The 18,748-nt window shown below is 42.2% G+C and overlaps 1 protein-coding gene across 1 annotated transcript in view; it reads right to left on the reverse strand.

Moving 5' to 3' along the window:
* The window catches only part of BFSP2 (beaded filament structural protein 2), an 89,134-nt gene that overhangs the window by 38,972 nt on the left and 31,414 nt on the right, over positions 1–18,748 (reverse strand). The window contains 3 exon segments of the mRNA XM_049775617.1: positions 539–695; positions 1,864–1,919; positions 1,922–1,948. Of these exon segments, the coding sequence (XP_049631574.1) occupies positions 539–695; positions 1,864–1,919; positions 1,922–1,948 (240 nt within the window).

Here is an 18,748-nt window from a genome sequence, read left to right on the forward strand (position 1 = left end):
GCTGTGGTTTCTGCAGTGATGGGACCTTTTGATGGTCAGGGGCCCTTTCAGTCTTCTCAGTGATCTGAACTCATTTCATTGAATAGTATATGTAAACCAGAGTTCCTTTCTTTGTCCTTTATAATACTGAAAAACATCACTGAGAATGCCAGGAGGTAGGAAAATCATTCCTGGCAGGTTCAGGGGACCATTTGGGATGCTGAGGATCAAACCCAGGTAAACTACATGGAAGGCAAACGCCCTCCCAGCTGAGCTATTGCTCCAGCCGCACAGTAGGGAACATCATATCTAGCTTAACCTGGGTCTCAACACTCACTATTGTTTTTCCTGTAGCTTCTCCCTCTGTGTGCCTGCTGGATCCAAATGTCAGTTGTCTGAGACTCCAGGGTAACTAGCTCCCCTGCTCAGACTTGGAATTATTTCACTGTATTTCCTTTGTTACTAGGGACTGTGCAGACACTAAGAAGAATTATTACCAAGCTGTCAGATGAAGGCCTCTGGGCCTGTAGGGCACCCAGAGGCTTCCAGCTCCTCCTACCTCTTCCTAGCTCCTGGACAGAACACTAAGGTCTTCTTTCAGGCTTTCTATTTGGTTTTCCAAATCCACTTTTGTCAGATTAGCTTCATCAATGACTTTATACAGAGAGCTAACTTCCTCTTCTGCTGCCTTTCGAAATGATCACTCGCTTTTATGTCTGTGGATAGAGGACTTTAATCAGCATAGCTGGCAATCCTTACCAAAAAATTGGTTGCTTAACCTACCAACAGACCAATTATGTGGCAGTTAGACAGTGACTGTGAAAGGTCACTGTTCTAACAGCTTTCAGAGCACAGTTGATGCAATTGTTACACAGTTTTTATTAAAATAAAAGAAAAACTTCAAATAACCTGATGAACAGGATGCCAGCCTCCTGGGGCACTGGCAAGAGAGTACTAGGGGAAGCTTCTCTAGGTCTAGGTAAGAAGTTGGCACTTTTATTGTGGTTTCTTTTTTTTGGAGGGGGGAGAGATGGGACATCCAGTAGTGTTCAGGGGTTGTTCTCAGTGGTGTTTATGGAACGATGTGGAACCATGTGGTGCTGGGAGTTGAATCCAGGATACCTGCAAAGAGTGGGCTCTAACCCTTTGCTGACCTTCATTTGATCTCTGTTACTGCTAATGGTTCCCTGAGCATAGCCAGGAATAAGCCCTGAGCACCACCAGGTGTAATTTCCCCCAAACCAATACATAGCTATCTATTCAACTATCTATTTTTTCCTGTGCTACTTAAAAGGTCCTACCAGCAGTATAAGTGCCACATTTGGGGAAGCCTTGAACTAGTTAGGCAGGTAGTTTTCATGACTGGTTTCTCATTAAGATCTGCTGTGATTATTAGAAACACTGAAGCTGGGCCTTTGTCCTTAGCTGCTTGATCTCCTTAGTCTTGAACACTGCATTGGAAGTGCTAAGGTGATTCTGACACAAAGGCAGGACTGAGAACTGTTGCTCAAAACCACCAAAGTGAGGTACCAGGACTGCAGAATCAGCAGTTCATTGGGACTTGTTAGAGATAAAAGCTTCTTATACCAAACCTAATGAACCAGAACATCAGATGGTAGCCACAGAAATCTGTGTTTTCTACTTTTGTGATACCTGCTTCATACCAAGTGACACTGGAGAAAAAATTACCTAATGGTTGCGGTCTAATTTGTGTCTATAGAAGGGTTTGCGCCAGACCATTTTAGCTTTGGGATTCTTCAAGGTCTTTGGCATCCATCCCAGCCTCCTTGAGTCAATAGATACATATTTATTTTGATCCTTTATTCATCTGCCCCGGAGCCTGGGAAGTGCAGAAGGTCAAGCCCCTCTCCTGTAGACTGTAACCTCTTTTTCAAGTCCTCTGCACCTGCTTGGGTGTTCTCCATCTGCAGCACTAGTTGGGGGCATTTTCCAGGGCTGCCTCAGTCACCTAGAATGACCAAAAATACTAAATAGTACCTGGACAGTGATACACTAAGGAACGCAGAGCACTTTTTTCAGAGTGACTATTTGGAATTCAAGGTTTGAGCTGAGCTCCTGACTTCTTTTTCTCTCCAGGGATTATTTCAGCATCTGAATTCCCACACCTACACCTGAGGCATCAGCTCCTACTTAATTCTTATCTTTCTTTTTTTTTTCCTACTTAATTCTTAATGAATTTGGCTTGACAGGTCTGTTGTATATGTGTGTGTGTGTGTGTGTGTGTGTGTGTTTGTGTTTGGGGTCGGAGGTATGTCCAGTAGGGTTCAGGGATTACTACTGGTTTTGTGCTCAGGGATCATGCCTGGCAGGCTCAGAAATTTTGTGCAGTGCTGGGGGTTAGACCATGGTGGGCTGCATAAGGCAGTGCTTTACCAGCTTTTCTCTCTCCAGCACCATGTCTATTCCTTTTTATTTTTTCTCTTTGACATTTGTTTATTTTTTATTAATGATGTCATTTAAACACTGTGGATACAAAGTTGTTCATAGTACAGATTTCCCCCACAGATATATATAATTTATTCACAGAACTAATATTGATTTTCCATCATGCAATGTACAACACCCTTCACCAGTGTACATTTCCCACCACCAAGTCCCTAGTTTCCCTCCCGCCATCCCCCCTGCCTGCCTATGGGAAGACAGATTCCTTCTCTCTCTCCCTCTCTGTCTCCCTCTCTCTTTTCTCTCTCTCTTCCTCTCTCTCTCTTATTCACTCATTATCACTTCTTCCCCCCCTTTCAGACACTGTGGTTTGTAATTTTGTTAGTGTGGATATCATGCCTATCACTTAATTTCAGTCAGCACCCAATTCTTTTTGTTGTTGTTGTTTTGTTTGTTTTTTTGGGAGGGTCACATCTGGCAGCACTCAGGGATTACTCCTGGCTCTATACTCACAAATTGCTCCTGGCAGGCTTGGGGGACCATATGGGATGCCGGGATTCGAACCACTATCCTTCTGTATGTATGGCAAACGCCCTACCTCCAAGTTATCTCTCCAGCCCCCAAGCACCCAATTCTTGTCCAGAGAGATCATTTATAACTATCATTGTCATAGTGGTTCCTTCTCTGTCCTAATTGCATTCTCCTATTTTTCAGAAGCTTTGTACCATGGACTGTTATCCTGTTATCTTGACTGTTATCTTTATTCTCTTTGATATTATACTCTTTTTTCTTATAGTCCCACAAATGAGTGAGATTCTTTTTCTTTTTTCTTTTTCTTTTTTTTTTTTTTTTGGTTGTTGGGCCACACCCGGCAGTGCTCAGGGGTTACTCCTGGCTGTCTGCTCAGAAATAGCTCCTGGCAGGCATGGGGAACCATATGGGACACCGGGATTCGAACCAACCACCTTTGGTCCTGGATCGGCTGATTGCAAGGCAAACGCCGCTGTGCTATCTCTCCAGGCCCATAAATGAGATTCTTAAATTGAGGTCCAACTAGGACCAGTTTTGGAGAAAATAACTCAGTTTTGGGTTGCTAGTCTACAGTGAGGAAAATATCCTCTAAACACCCAGGCTGCTATGACCAGAAACTGCACCCTGGCTTCTACAGCACTGGTGGTGTCCTGTCACATTAGTGGTCTGTGAATGGTAACCACTAATAGGATGATGATGGTGAGTCACTGTTGGGGAATGTGCTGGTGTGTGCAGCCTAGCTCTGTGCCCAGTTAAATGCAGACCTCTCCATTTCATTTTTTTCTTTCATTTTTTTCTGCCCACATTATCTAGAGTCTGGTCACTGTAGCAAGAGAATTTGATCCCTTCCTGCTCTTCGTCTCACTATGGGGGTAGTTATTAGACTAAAGAGAGCTGGTGGTAGATGATAAGGGACTGACATCCATAGTGTTAAAATGGTGTGTAGGGGGAAGAGAAAAAACAGGCAGTAGTTTCAATAGGCCTGGAATTAAGATCCTTATTTGGAATTAGAGATTGAGATCCCAGAAGCGTCAGCTGTAGGCAGCGGGAGGAAAAGGGCAAGACTGGCCTCTGGAAGCTAAATGCAGGTGAGAAAAAGCATTAAGCACCTGGACACCTTTTTCACGTCTACTTGACTTTCATATTTAGAATGAATAGCACTACTTGCCCTAGCAATAAATGAAATAGGGGCTGGAGCAATAGCACAGCAGTAGGGCGCTTGCCTTGCAAGAGTCTGATCAGGGACAGACCCCAATTTGATTCCCGGCATCCTATATATGGTCCCCTGAGTCTGCCAGGAGCGATTTCGAGTGCAGAGCCAGGAATAAACCCTGAGCACCACAAGATGTGACCCCAAAACCAAAACAAAACAAAAGAAACAAAAGCATAAAAAGTCATTTAGTGTCCCTTGTGTCCTTTATACCCTCAAGCCCTACTTTTTCCATAATGGTGGAAGACTATGTTGCCCAGTAGAACTATGTGCTTCTCTGAGCTCCTCTCACCTGCCTGAAGCATCTGTTCTATAACATAATTCTTCCTCTAATTTCCCATGACACACCTTTCCAACTTGAATGGATTATGCTTGCTCAGTTCCCTTCACTAGGTCCTTCTCCCTATTTTGTCTCAAGTTTCTCAGGTTTGAACCTAAGGATTGTTCTTTGTTATCCCTAAAGGATTTGTTCTATGGGTATATTTAATACAATCTGTACTAATAATTTCTACATGGATATTTCTAGTACAGAACTCCTCCTCTAGCTCCAGATTGGCACACACATCTTTCCTTTGCATCTTCCTAACTTGGATGATTCTCAGAATTTTTAAACTTAACATGTCCCAAAGTGGAATTTTAGATTTTTACCTTCAAATCTTTTCCACATCATTAAACAGTACCAATACCAGAGACCCTCACATGATGAGAGGGTGAGAGACATCTCTGCATTTCTCATCCACCACATCTCATCCATCACCAAATCAAGTCTCAAATTTATCTGTGTCTCCCCTTCTTCACCAATATCATCCTGCTGTGCATAGCCATCACATTCTTCTCAACCTACATGTTTTTCTATTATAGCCTTTCACATACCTGTTTTCCTTTACAAATCCATACTTTTTTCTCTTTAATTTTTTAGATAAATGGTTTAGGTAACATAATTGTAATAGTATAACATTTAGATAACATAATATTTAAAGCTTTGATATACAAAGTTGCTGCATACACAAATTTCACCGTGCCAGAATTACCAGTATTTCATCCATCCACCTTTTGTCACATTTTTTGTTTGTTTTAGGCCACAACTGGTAGTGCTCCTGGATCTGCACTGAGGGATCACTATTACCAGATTTGAGGAACTGCGTGAAGTGCTGTAGATAGAATCTAGTCTGCCATATGCAAAGCAGACACCCTACCGCAGTGGTCGGCAAGCCACGGCTTGAGAGCCACATGCGGCTCTTTGCACTTTTTAATGCGGCTCTTCCTCTGTGTGCCGAACGGGCCGCTCCAGGAGTCAGGACTCTGCTCTAGCCCTCTATCAGTGTGTGCCCTTGTGGCTCTCAAAATAAATTTCAATTGTGGTTTTGGCGAGATCTGGCTCACTTGAAAAAAGGGGGGGTTTGCCGACCCACCCATGCCCTACCCAGTTGCTTTCACTCCAGCCCCTGTCACTTGTGTTCTGCCTCTTCCTCCCCTTTTCCACACTGCTCCTACCACTGCTTCATTGCTTAGTAATCTCAGTTGTGTCATCTTTGGTTAAAGGTTAGTCATCATTTATAATATTTCCATGTTTTTTTCTATATGACACAGAGGAGTGAGATCATATGGTATTCATCCTTCTTTCTCAGTACTAATTTAATTTATTATAAAAGGTTTTCATCCAAATTGCAGAAAAAAGCAAGATTTTATCTTTTCTTGCAGGTGCATAATATTCCATTGTGTATATATACCAAAATGCTCTATTCCATTAAACATTCATCTGTTATTGGACATTTGGGTGTGTCCATATTTTTTTCTTTTTTGTTGTTGTTGAATTTGGGGACACACTCAGAAGCATTCAGGGTTTGAAATTACTCCTGGCAGGCTTAGGGGACTATATGGGTTGCCAGGAATGGTACCTGGGTAGGCTATGTACAAGACAAATTCCCTACCCACTGTGTTATTGCTCTGGCCTTTGTGTCCATATTCTGACTATTGTACTTGGCACTACAGTTAACATAGATATGCATATGTCTTTTAAAGTTAATGTTTCCACACTCTTGGGATAGATGTTTTCCATAGAAAACAGGATTTTGAGAATCCACCACCCCTGTTTATCATAAAGGCTTAACAAGACAGTATTCCCATTGAAAGTGTTCAGAGAGGGTCATCTTTTTATCACATCCCCACCAATTCTGGTTGTTTTCAGTCTTTTTGATCTATGTCATTCTCACTTGTGTGAAGTAATATATAATTGCTATTTTGATTTATATTTTTCTTATAATAAATCAGATAAATACTTTTTCATGTACTTACCCACTTTCAATATATCTTCTTTTGGGAAAGAGTCTATTCAGCTTCTCTCTTCATTTTATGATGAGGTTATTGTTTTTCTCTGTTGTTGCAATTTGTAAGAGCTTTACATATGGCCCTTTACCTTGTGTATGCTGTGCTAATATTTCTACCCATTCTGTAGGGTATTTTGTTTTGTTTTGTTTTGTTTTCAGAGCCACCCCCAGTGGAGCTCAGGGGTTCCTCCTGGCTCTGCACTCAGAAAGTATGGGGCTGGAGCAGTAGCACAAGTGGTAGGGCATTTGCTTTGCATGCACTGATCGAGGATGGACCATGGTTCAATCTCTCAGTATCCCATATAGTCTCCCAAGCCAGGAGCAATTTCTGAGTGCATAACCAGGAGTAACCCCTGATTGTCACCAAGTGTGACCCCCCCCCAAAAAAAAAAGAATTACTCCTGGCAGGCTTGGAGGACCATATGGATGGGAAACTGGGATCAAACCCAGAGTGGCTGTGCATGCAAGTTAAATTACCTACCCACTGTGATATCATTTCAGTCCCTATAGGGTATCTTTTTATTTTAGTTCATTTCCTTTGCCATGAAGTTTTTTAAATTTATTATTTTTTGAAAATATTTTTATTTGATGTAGATCTAGACCTGTTGATCATTTCTTCTGATTTCAGTTTCTTTCTTTCTTTTTCTTTCTTTTTTCTTTCTTTCTTTCTTTCTTTCTTTCTTTCTTTTCTTTCTTTCTTTCTTCTTTCTTTCTTTCGTTCTTTCGTTCTTTCTTTCTTTCCTTCTTTCTTTCTTTCTTTCTTTCTTTTTTTTTTTTTTGCCAATGGAATAAAATTATTAAGAGATCTCTGAGGTACATTCCTGGAGAGTTCTGCCAATATTTCACTCTGGGGATTTTATGGGTCTCATTTAATCTCAAGTTCTTTAACTTACTTTGAAATAACTTTTGTATATGGTATAAGCCATCTAATTTAATTTATTTGCATGTATATATCCAGTTTTCCCACATCATTTTTTGACAAGGATTTCCTTGCTCTAATTCATGATCCAAGGGTTTTGTCATAGATTAACTGTCCATATATCTGAAGGTGTATATCTTAGTTCTCAAATCTATTACATTTGGTCAAAATCTACCTTTATCCTAGTACCACACAATTTTGATTATCATACTTTTACAGTAAAATTTAAAATTAGGAGTGCAACACCTTCCATTGTCATTTTCTTAGTTGTTTTTTTTTTTTTTTTTTTGGCTATCGGGGCTGTTTTCTGATTCCACACAAATTTTAGCAATTTGTTCTAAGTACTTAAATCTTATAGAAATTATTATTATTGAACTCAAATAATTCTTTGGGTAGTTTATCCATTTTGGGGAAGAGGTGACTGGTTTTTTGTTTTTTTGTTTTTTTTTTTTTTTTTTGGTTTTTGGGCCAAACCTGGCGGTGCTCAGGGGTTACTCCTGGCTGTCTGCTCAGAATAGCTCCTGGCAGGCACAGGGACCATATGGGACACCGGGATTCGAAACAACCACCTTTTGTCCTGGATCGGCTGCTTGCAAGGCAAACGCCGCTGTGCTATCACTCAGGGCCCGGGAAGAGGAGACTTCATATCTGATGGTGCTCAGGTCTTACCACTGGTTCTGTGTTCAGTGATCGTGCCTGGGTTCAGGAGACCATATGCTGTGCCAGGAATCCAACCTGGATCAGTCACATGTAAAGCAAATGCCCTGTCCACTGTACTATCATTCCAGCCCTAATATTTCATTTTGATCATGTTACTTGTTCTAACCCATGATCATAAATTATTTCCCCATTTCTCTGTCATTTGTGTTTTCTTTCAACAATAACTTAGATTTTTTGGTGTATAAGCATACACATTCTTTTTTTTGTTTGTTTTTGTTTTTGTTTTTTGGGCCACACCTGGCGGTGCTCAGGAGATACTCCTGGCTGTCTACTCAGAAATAGCTCCTGGCAGGCACGGGAGACCATATGGGACACTGGGATTCGAACCAACCACCTTTGGTTCTGGATCGACTGCTTGCAAGGCAAATGCCGCTGTGCTATCTCTCCAGGCCCAAGTATACACATTCTTTGTTAAGTTGATTCCTAGGTTTATAAGGATTTTGGACACTATTTTCTTTACTCTAAAACTGGATCATCCCAAATTGTACTTAGAGAGCCCAGAAGCCATTCCTGGCTATTTTTTTTGCCCAGCCAGGCAGCAGTTTAATATCAGAGGCCCAAGAATGTGGTGCTGCTCAGCAAGGCATGACTTTTAATCCCCTATACTATCTCTCTGGGTTCTAGAACTATAAGCTGGTTCTTTTATTTATTTTCTAGTTCACTGATTACATATAGAAATAAATAAAATCTATTGTTTTTGTAGCCAGTTACTTTGCTGCATTGGTTTTTTGCTTCTAACTTTTTTAGGGGGCATTAAGGTCTTCTTTAGATATTACCACATAGCTATCACTATTTGAAGATGACTTGACAATGAATAGAAGACACCATTCATTCATCTTGTGTCAGGATTGATCCACTTAAACTTAAAATGAGATTATGTCACCGTGGTTAAATAAATATAAAGCTCTTCAGAAGTATTTCAGGCTTTCAGAGTATTTCATGCTTATCTGTCCTCCCACAATTCACAGGGCTCTGATTTTAGGCTCTTTATGGCCTCATAAGACTCTTTCTGACCTCCTTTCTTTTAGACATAACATCTTAGACATAGACATCTCCCTCATCCTGATCATCTCCCACTTCACTCATCTGCCCTATGTCACCTTGATCTTCACCATACTTTCCTCCACCTTTCCTACATTTATTTTGTTTTTATCAATTTGGTTGGTTTATATCAATTATTATCAGTTGGTTTATTGTTTGTTTTCATCACCAGGATATAAACTGCTTAAGTCAGGCACCCCTGGGGCCAGAGAGATAGCATGGAGGTAAGGTGTTTGCCTTTCATGTAGAAGGACAGTGGTTCGAATTCCAGCATCCCATATGGTCCCCTGTGCCTGCCAGTGGTGATTTCTGAGCATGGAATCAGGAGTAATCCCTGAGCACTGCCGGGTGTGACCCAAAAACCAAAAAAAGAAAAAGAATAAAAAAGAAAAAAAAAGTCAGGTGCCCTTGGTTGACCTGGTTGATATTCCTTTCCTGTGGTGTATCTTTTGGTACATTGGGTTTCCATTAAGTGAATAAGCCTACAGAAGTACTGCTGCCTTTTCTTGGAGAACCAAAGCAGAGAATATCCACACTCCCACCTGGTTCTGATCAAAGAACCAGGTGTTGCCCTGTCCTCTCCCTCATCTTCAAGTCAGAACATTGTCAGTCTCCATTTTATATACCTCAGTCCATTCTGACCTTAATTTGAGTCCTTAGAACTCCATTTCAGGTTTAATCTGATAGTTATTACCCACGGACAGAAAATATGTAACCCAAACTCATTGTCTTAAGACTATGCCTATTGAGTGGAGTTAGCAAATATGTTCTCCAAGAGGAGAAGATGAGATATTTTCAAAACCATCCACCTCGGTCCAATCCCAACTGGATTAATCCTTGCATGAACCTGAAGGCTAATTTTGGGTCCTTATTCAAAAGATCAGGATAAAAGAAATTTGTGAATCCATACAGCAAATGAACTTTGATTTCATTAAGAAACTAGCTATCATTCAAAGAAGTCTTCGTTTAGGGGCCAGGGGAGCACAGAGAGAGCTTCCAGAATGGATAGAAAGCTTTATTGGGCAGTTAGAAGTCTTGGGTATGATGCTCAAGATAGATGAATACAGAGTTCCTCAAAAGTCTTTTCTTGAAGCCTTTGCACTCTCCTAGTGCAGTCTGGGCTTTCCTTGAATGCTGCCCCCTAGCGACTGGCTAATAGTATTAGGAGCACTATTCCTAATACCTCCTAACCTAGCCTAGATTTATTCTGCATTCAGGAATTACTCTTGATAGTACTCAGGGGACCATATGGGATGTTGGTGATGGAACCCTGGTCCACCACCTGCAATGCAAAAGCCATACCTGCTGTACAGTTCTATTACTCCAGACCCATTGATTTTAGACTCTTTGATATAGTCCATCTCACCAGAAATCCTTGCTCTGAAATGCTGTTAAAATGATTCATTATGGGGCCAGAGTGATAGTACAGTGGTAGGGTGTTTGCCTTGCACATGGCTGACCCTGAACGGACCTGAGATCAATCCCCAGCATCCCATACAGTCCTATGAGCCTGCCAGAAGAGATTTCTGAGTGTACAGCCCGGAGTAACCCCTGAGCACCGCTGAGTGTGGCTCCCCAACATTTTTTATTCATTTTGAGTCCATGCTTTGTGAAAGCTCCTAATTCTCGTCTCCAGATGTTCAGGTTCGTGCCATCTGAAGCAAGCTAGTAAAACTGACTCTGTCCACCTCTAGTGTGCTTGTGTTGCTGTTTGCTGGCCTTTAACAGTTATATGTCTCACTTCCAAGGCAATGGAGGTAGACATTGGAGCCCCTCCCTTTGGCTGTGGCCTGTCTCCTCCTGCGTGAACTCCTCAGCCCTTAAAAAAGCCCATGGAGCAGATGGTGAGGATGAGCATCCTGCAGGGCGAGGGACTGCTGCCCAAAAGCCTTTGAGAACCACTGATGGGGGCTAGCACTTCCAGAAAAGATTCCCTTACCCTCAACAACTGATCACCCCCCATCCTCCCCCCCCCCCTCATGCTCGCCCGACTGCCATACACTCTGTAGATAAAGATGCTCTACCTAGAGGGTTGCTAACCTCTCAGCACATTTTTCTGAGCTTAAAAAATATCAATGAAAAAGGAAACTAAAACTCCCTGGGGTGGGGGTAGGGGAGCTGCATTGTTCTCTGGCAGCGGAACCATTAAACTCTCAAGCCCTGATACTGAGCTGCCTGAAAAGCTGGAAGCTGCCCCAGCTTGGTGTGTCCTACTTCCCGCAGAGAATTTCATCTAGAGCTGAGCCATGTGAGAATCCATCATTGTCTTGACAGCTCCCTCCAAATGAAAAGCAGAAGCAGAGGAAAAGGAAGCCCTAACCCTAACCCTCAGATCCTAACAGAGAAGGGCCTGCACCCTTCCCATCAGTCTCCCATCCAACACTGGCATCAACCAAAGTTCTGCAGAATGTTTGCCCTTGAGGGTTCTGGGACAAACATGAATGTACAGATGAGTGTAATAGGGGGTATAACCATGTTTTAGGGTGAAAGCATTAATTTGGTCTTGGCTGACATAGGAACTCTCTGAGAGACTTTAATTCTGTGGTCTTGTTTTTCTCTGTTATCTATGTAGGAGATGGTCTGGGCTAAATGTGTCTCCCTCACCCTCACTTATGTCACAATCCTAAATCTTCCAGGGCCTCAAAATGTCATAGTGGTAGGAGAGTAAATGAAAACTGAGCATGTAGGGTTGACCCTGTTTTATTAAGACTGACCTCGTTTTGCAATTACTCTGACTGCTTAGACTGAGAGGTACAGAGGGGAGACTGGGTGAAGCACTGAAATCTTATAGCTAAGAAGAGGTTTTGAGAGGCCCTACTGCCACCTGCAGCTCAGACATGCAGTCTCCAGGAAGTAAGTGTCTAAATGCCTGGTACTTTGTTCTGGAAGCCTGAGCAGGCCAGTAAACTGGGCACAATTCTATCTTCCTTGGTGACATCAACATTTGCTGAAAAATCAGATGCAGCAGCAAGTACAAGTTCTTATTAAAATGTGCATGTCAAGGACTGGGAGCTAGCTCAAAGATCTGGAGTCCACACTTTGCATGTGTTCGATTCCCAGAACTGCAGGGTCCCCGAGCACAGTCATGAGTAATTCCCAAGCACTGAAGTAGGAGCAACAATAATCTAGGTATAGTTCAGAAACTAAAATCAGAAAGAAAAGGTATAGATATCCAACAAATGAGAGTTGTCTCTGAGGCCTAATGATCAAAGCAACAGTTTAGATTCTTTATCTTGCTGAGATTTACTTACAGTTTGTTTTCTATTTGTTTTTGTTTTGTTCTGTTTTTGGACCATGCCTGGTGGTCCTCAGGGTTTTCTCCTGGCTCTGTGCTGTGGGATTATTTCTGGAGGGCTTAGGGAATCATATTAGTTGAAGGCAAGCTACCTTACCCTCTAGTCTATCGCTGTGGCCATACTTTACTCACAATTCTGTTGGGAGACTCTGGAGGGGGCCTGCAGAATTCGAGAATGTCCTATAGCACCCCCCCCCAAGTGGTTAGATCTGGGCAGAATGAATGTAGAATTCAGTGGTCTGCTCAACTGTCCACTAAAGTTAGTGCAATCTGGCCTGATCTTGGGACACCGATCTGGTCTAAGGGCTCACTCTCAGCAGTTGAAACAAAACCAGGAATATTTCAAGCACTATTACTTGGAGCCCACACACAGGGAGGTCTCAGAAACCGCTAGATGCTTCCCTCACAGCAATCCATGAGAAAGGGGTGTTGCAAGTCAGCCCCTGAAGAGGTTGACTGATGGAAGGATGGAGGATGAGGTCTTTCCCCTCCAGCTTGGAGCACACGTCTACCACCCTGTCCAGCCGACGGTTCTGAGGAGAAACGGCGGGTAAACAGCTCGAAGACAGTCAGGCTTGTGGAAATATTAGCTTTATTCAGTGGACAAGACTGAAGTCCAAAGACTCAGCATAAGTTCCAGCCAAAAAGCCTCTTGCCTTCCACAGACCCTTGTTTTTATCTCCCAGAATCAGGTACCACCCAATGGTGGGATCAGATACCACCCAATGGTGGAAGCAGAATCAGGTACCACCCTAGGGTGGGGGCAGAATGCCAGGTTACACCCTAGGGTAGGGCACAATCACTGATCAGGGTAGGGTCAGTAACATAATAATCCCCTAAAATATTTACATACACAACAAGGGGTACGTACCATTTCCACCAGGCAGATAACAGCTAGGTGCTAGATTAGGGCTTGGCTGGGATCCTGGCAAATAAACACTATAGACCCATCTGTCAGGTAATTGTCAGGATTAACTGGGAGCACACTGAGGAAGACAAGGACATACTACTAATGATAGGAGGGCCATGAGGCCCAGGGTGCTATCTAGGGAGGGGGCAAGATGCTGAGCAGTGGCAGTGAAAACTCAGCCAGGTGTGTGCTTATTGAATTCAACCAGCTGTGATGCCCTATAACAGCAGATGATCAGCACTCCAAATAGCAGAGATTGGGCTCAGGGTCCCACTTCCCTTTCTCCTATCACTACTACTGACCTTACGCAGAAATATTCTCATTACCACTGACAGTGCCTTTGTGAAGATCAGCTCTGCTAACTCATTTACAACCAGATACAGGAATCTATGCACAAAAACTAAAACTAGGCTTTATTTTCCTGGATCGAGCCCCAAATTGGACTGGGACATTGGACACCCCTTATAAATTCTCAGAGGTCAGCTGCCTGGTAAGCTTTCATTGGTTTTAACTTAGTTCTGGAAACTGTACGCCATAATTAGATCTTTCTTCTACATGGAAGCTTAGCTTTGGTGGGTTTTTGCTTGAGATGGTCTCTTGAGTCTTCTCTTCCACTCTATAGAAGACAGTCTGTAGAAGCTTTGCCTGAGATTTCACATGCCCTGAACCTATCTGGAACTATCTCAACCCAACAGATTGTAGAGGTTTAATATATTGTCATACTTTTTTTTTTTTAAAGGCAAAACACACTAGCAATGCAGACCAGTGTAGAACCTTCTGGGATACCAGTTCATGTCCTGCACCCCTTTCCTCCACCAAATACCATTGCTATTAGCAATGTCTCACTCTGCCCTTCCATATAACATGGCACTAGAGGGGTTCTGCCCTTTTATTAAAGGAACAGGGGGTGCTAGTTCTGCATCAGCAGGAAGCATCTGCCTTGTTCATTCCTTATGGCTACAGGGGGTTCTGTTGTGTGATTCAACTCCAGCAGGTGGGCATCAGATGGTTTTCATATTTTCTCTTGTGTTCTGAGATTTTACAGAAACTCTCTGTCCCAACCAAATTCAGGACTCTAACTGGGAACCCTGAGCTGATCTAGTTTATGTTGTGCCCTTACTTCACCGCATGCTGGCTGCTATATGTGTGCCCTAGCCTGCATTCTGTGGGAGGGAATGGGGTAGTGCCCCGGGGAGAGGAACAAAGGACCACAAACTCTCTGAGCTCACCATCTGCTTTGCTTGAACCTGACTGACCCACTGCAAGGTTTCTTTTACCACATGAAACGGACCAGTTCTTGAGTATATGCTTGAATTTGGTATGCCAAATTAGCATGCAAAACTCCAAAGTTTGTGACATTATAGTTGTTTAACAGCTTTAAGAAGGTAGTTTTGGATCCCAGCCTCATGCTGGTCCCTCTGTACACTGACTGTCCACCTCTGTCCTGGTCTGTCACTGATGCTCTGTAGTTCCCACTGGAGCCCCAGGGCTTGTCTCCAAGCTCTGCTCTTTTTCCCTTTGACTTTCCTTTGTTCTCAGGCCTTTTGGGTGAGAACTGCTGCTCTTTTCCAATGTTCCAGGGCACAGATAGAAAAATCAAAGAGGACCTGTGTTTCTCCTTTTTTAAAATGTATTAATTTTTATTTTATTTTTTAACCTTTTTATTATAAATATTTAAGCACCATGATTACCAGCATGTTTGTAGTAGGGTTTCAGTCATAAACAGAATACCCCCCTTCACCAGTGCAACATTTCCACCACCAATGCCCCCCACTTCCCTATTCCTGTATTCACGACAGGCATTCTACTTCTCTCATTCTTTAACTTTGTCATGCTAGTTGTTAGTGTAGTTATTTCCCTAACAGCATTCACCACTCTTTGTGGTGAGCTTCAAATTGTGAGCCAGTCCTTCTGGCTCTTCCATCCCTTAACTCTAATGTCTCTGGACCTTATTACAGTAATGTCTGTAATTTTTTTTAAAACCCATAGATGAGTGAGACTATTCTATATCTATCTCTCTCCCTCTGACTTATTTCACTCAACATAATAGATTTCATGTACATCTTTTTAAGTGTTCTTATTTCTGCCCCTTAGCCATTTCCATGGTTTATCTGACTGGTTACCCCCCATGTTGAGAATATTTAAAATAACTTATTTTAAATTACTTGATTGTAGTGTTACAGCCCTTACAATGGGCTTTGATGATGGATGGAGGCCTTTATTCTTAGGCCCCGGCCACGTGGCTCCATCCCCCATTAACCGGATGGTCTGGGTTCAGGAAAGCGAATGGTATTGAACTCACTCACAGGCAGGCTTCCAGAGAGATAACATCTTTATTGCCCTGGCCAGCATCTGTGTGGCCTATATCATAAACCTATTTAAGCATTAGCCATTCTTAGCTAGCCCTGCATCTTACTTCTTTCATCCATGTCACCTCCAACTTCCATCCTGGCAAAAGACCAAAAGCCCTAATCCCTTGGCCCAAAGGCCTTATCTAACCTTCCCAAGACCACTCCCAGGAATGGGCGGGGTCTTGCAGGTAAAGATACACGTAATATCCGATTCCCAAGACCCCTCTCAGAAATGGGTGGGTCTCAGGTAGATACAACTAAATCTAGGGTGGAGTCATACTTGGTGACCCCTCTTTCCCCTCCCCAGTGCACATCTAATACAATCAGCAGCAGTTTGAGTCCTCAGAATGATCCAGCCCCCTTAAATACCTAAATGGGAAAACTTGAGCCAGAGAATTCAATCTTGTTTCAGTTCAGCCTGATCTCCCTTTACTTTGGTCATTATTTTAGGAAATTTGGAACTTTAAATTTCTTGATTCTTCCTTTGAGCTACAAACCTTAAATGTGGGGATTGGTCTTTTCTTCTGGACAAGTACCCGTTAGTGAATACAAATGGCCCAGTACATAGACCATCTTCTTTTTTCCCTATCTCTCTCTCTCATTTGATAAAAAGGCTTTCTGTCTTTCTTTTCCTTTTTTTCCACATAAATTTGTTTGTTTTGTTGAGTTTCGAGAGTATTTTTCAGAGCCAAGACCCCTCCCTCACAGTCACCCTACTTATCAGAAAACCCAAAAACCCCCACTTATGCCACCATCTTCCAGGCAGAAAAATTTCCAATTCCTCCACCATGCTTCAAAAGAAAATAATGGCCACCGATACTTCCCAGGTAGCTTGGTCTAGGCTGACACTTCTGAAATTCTCAGAAATGAGCGGGGACAAATTCTTCTTTCTGCATGAGCTACAGCAGTCCAACACCACATCCTATGCCCCCCAACAGAAATGACCAAGCTCCACAAATTAATCTTTTGTTGTTGTTTGTTTGTTTTGTTTTGTTTTTTTTCGGGCCACACAAGTTTGGTGCTCAGGGGTTATTCCTGGCTAAGCGCTCAGAAATTGCCCCTGGCTTGGGGGGACCATATGGGACACTGGGGGATCGAACCGTGGTCCTGATCCTTGGCTAGCGCTTGCAAGGCAGACACCTTACCTCTAGCGCCACCTCACTGGCCCCACCACAAATTAATCTTTTTTTTTTTTTTTTTTTTTTTTTTTTTTTTTTTTTTTTTTGGTTTTTGGGTCACACCCGGTGACGCTCAGGGGTTACTCCTGGCTATGTGCTCAGAAGTCGCTCCTGGCTTGGGGGACCATATGGGATGCCGGGGGATCGAACCCCGGTCCGTCCAAGGCTAGCGCAGGTAAGGCAGGCACCTTACCTCCAGCGCCACCGCCCGGCCCCATCCACCACAAATTAATCTTAACAAACTTTCAAACCACTGAATTTGTTTCAATTTGATAAGTTCTGGAGGACACGGACATCTCATTATTTTATATATTGTCAGCCCAGCAGCATTTCAGTAAATATAATGGAAAAGTTACATAGCAACCTACCAAGCTCAGTGAGCCTAAACAGTAACACAGAACGCTAGGTTCAACTATCCTAGTAAATCCCTCAACACTGATTCTAATAACACCATGGAGAGATATAACTATCATTTCAAATTTATCCTTGCTGATCTAAGTTTTATAGTTCCATTTCCCTTTGTGTTATAACAAGAAATGTGAAATAAATTTGTGTCTGCATGGAGATAGGCTATGGGAGTGGGTGGTAGATTGGGGACACTGGTGAGAGGAGATCATTCTGACCAGAATGATCAGTTCAACTGACCAGTTCAAACTGGTGTTTGAACATTTAATGCCTAAAAAGCTATGTTAAATTACATTGGTAAATCACAGTGTTATAATAAAAATTATGAAAAAGAACATTTACTTTACATATTAACCCTTTGATGCATGGTGTGCAAATATCTCCTCCAATCAGAAGGGTGTCTTTAATTTTAGGCCTTATTTCTTTTGTAGTGCAAAATATTTTAGTTTGCTATAATCCCATTTGTTTATTTCTTTTTTTTTTTTTTGATTGTTTGCTTTGGTTTTTGAGCTACACCTGGAAGAACTCAGAGGTTACTTTTTTTTTTTTTTTTTTTTTTGGTTTTTGGGTCAGGAATTACTCCTGGCTATGCACTCAGAAATCACTCCTGGCTTGGGGGAACATATGAGATGTCGGGGGATCGAACCAGGGTCCGTCCTAGGTTAGTGCATGCAAGGCAAATGTCCTACCATTTGTGCCACTGCTCCAGCCCCACAGAGGTTACTTTTGAGTAATCTGGTTTTGCATTCAAGAATTACTACTGCCGAGTTCTGCGACTATATGGAATGTTGGCGATGGGTGATGGATGCAAGGCAGGCATCCTATCCAAGGTACTAATCACTCTGTCCCCTCTATTTTTGTTTCTTTGCCAAGAAAATGGTATCATTGAAGACTTCTCTGACATAAAGATCTTGGAGAGCCCTTAAAATTTTTCTTCCATGTATTTTATAAAGACAAGTTTGATATCAAGATCTTTAATCTATTTTGAATTGAACTTAAAGTGTAAAGCATACCTTACTCCTTTCTTTGGTTTTGGGGGCACATCTAGGGCTGCTCAGTTTCTACTGCTCTGTGACTCTATGCTCATCAATCTCTCCTGGAGGTGCTGGTGGAACCAAATATGGTAGCAGAGATGGAATCTTAGTTGTACAGCATGCAAGGCAGGTCCTTAATCCCTATGCTCACTCTCAGGTTCCACCTCAAATTATTTTAAATAAATTGCATATATCATATTATTTTTGTCTAAACACTTCAGCACATGTTGCTAAAATTATAGAGACGTTTTTAAGAAAACATAAGCCCTCATAATATTATGTAAAAATAAGTAACTATACCTCAACACCATCCAATATGCAGTTCATTATTCTCAATTATCTAATCTATTTTTCAACATTTAGAAAAGTGAATCTTTACCGGCTTTCCCCCAAATGTAAGGTAGTTTTTTGCACCACTTTGGTCCTTTAAAAGTTTCACTAACTC

Source organism: Suncus etruscus, chromosome 6 (genome assembly GCF_024139225.1).
Source record: "Suncus etruscus isolate mSunEtr1 chromosome 6, mSunEtr1.pri.cur, whole genome shotgun sequence".
In the NCBI taxonomy this organism is placed as follows: Eukaryota; Metazoa; Chordata; class Mammalia; order Eulipotyphla; family Soricidae; genus Suncus; species Suncus etruscus.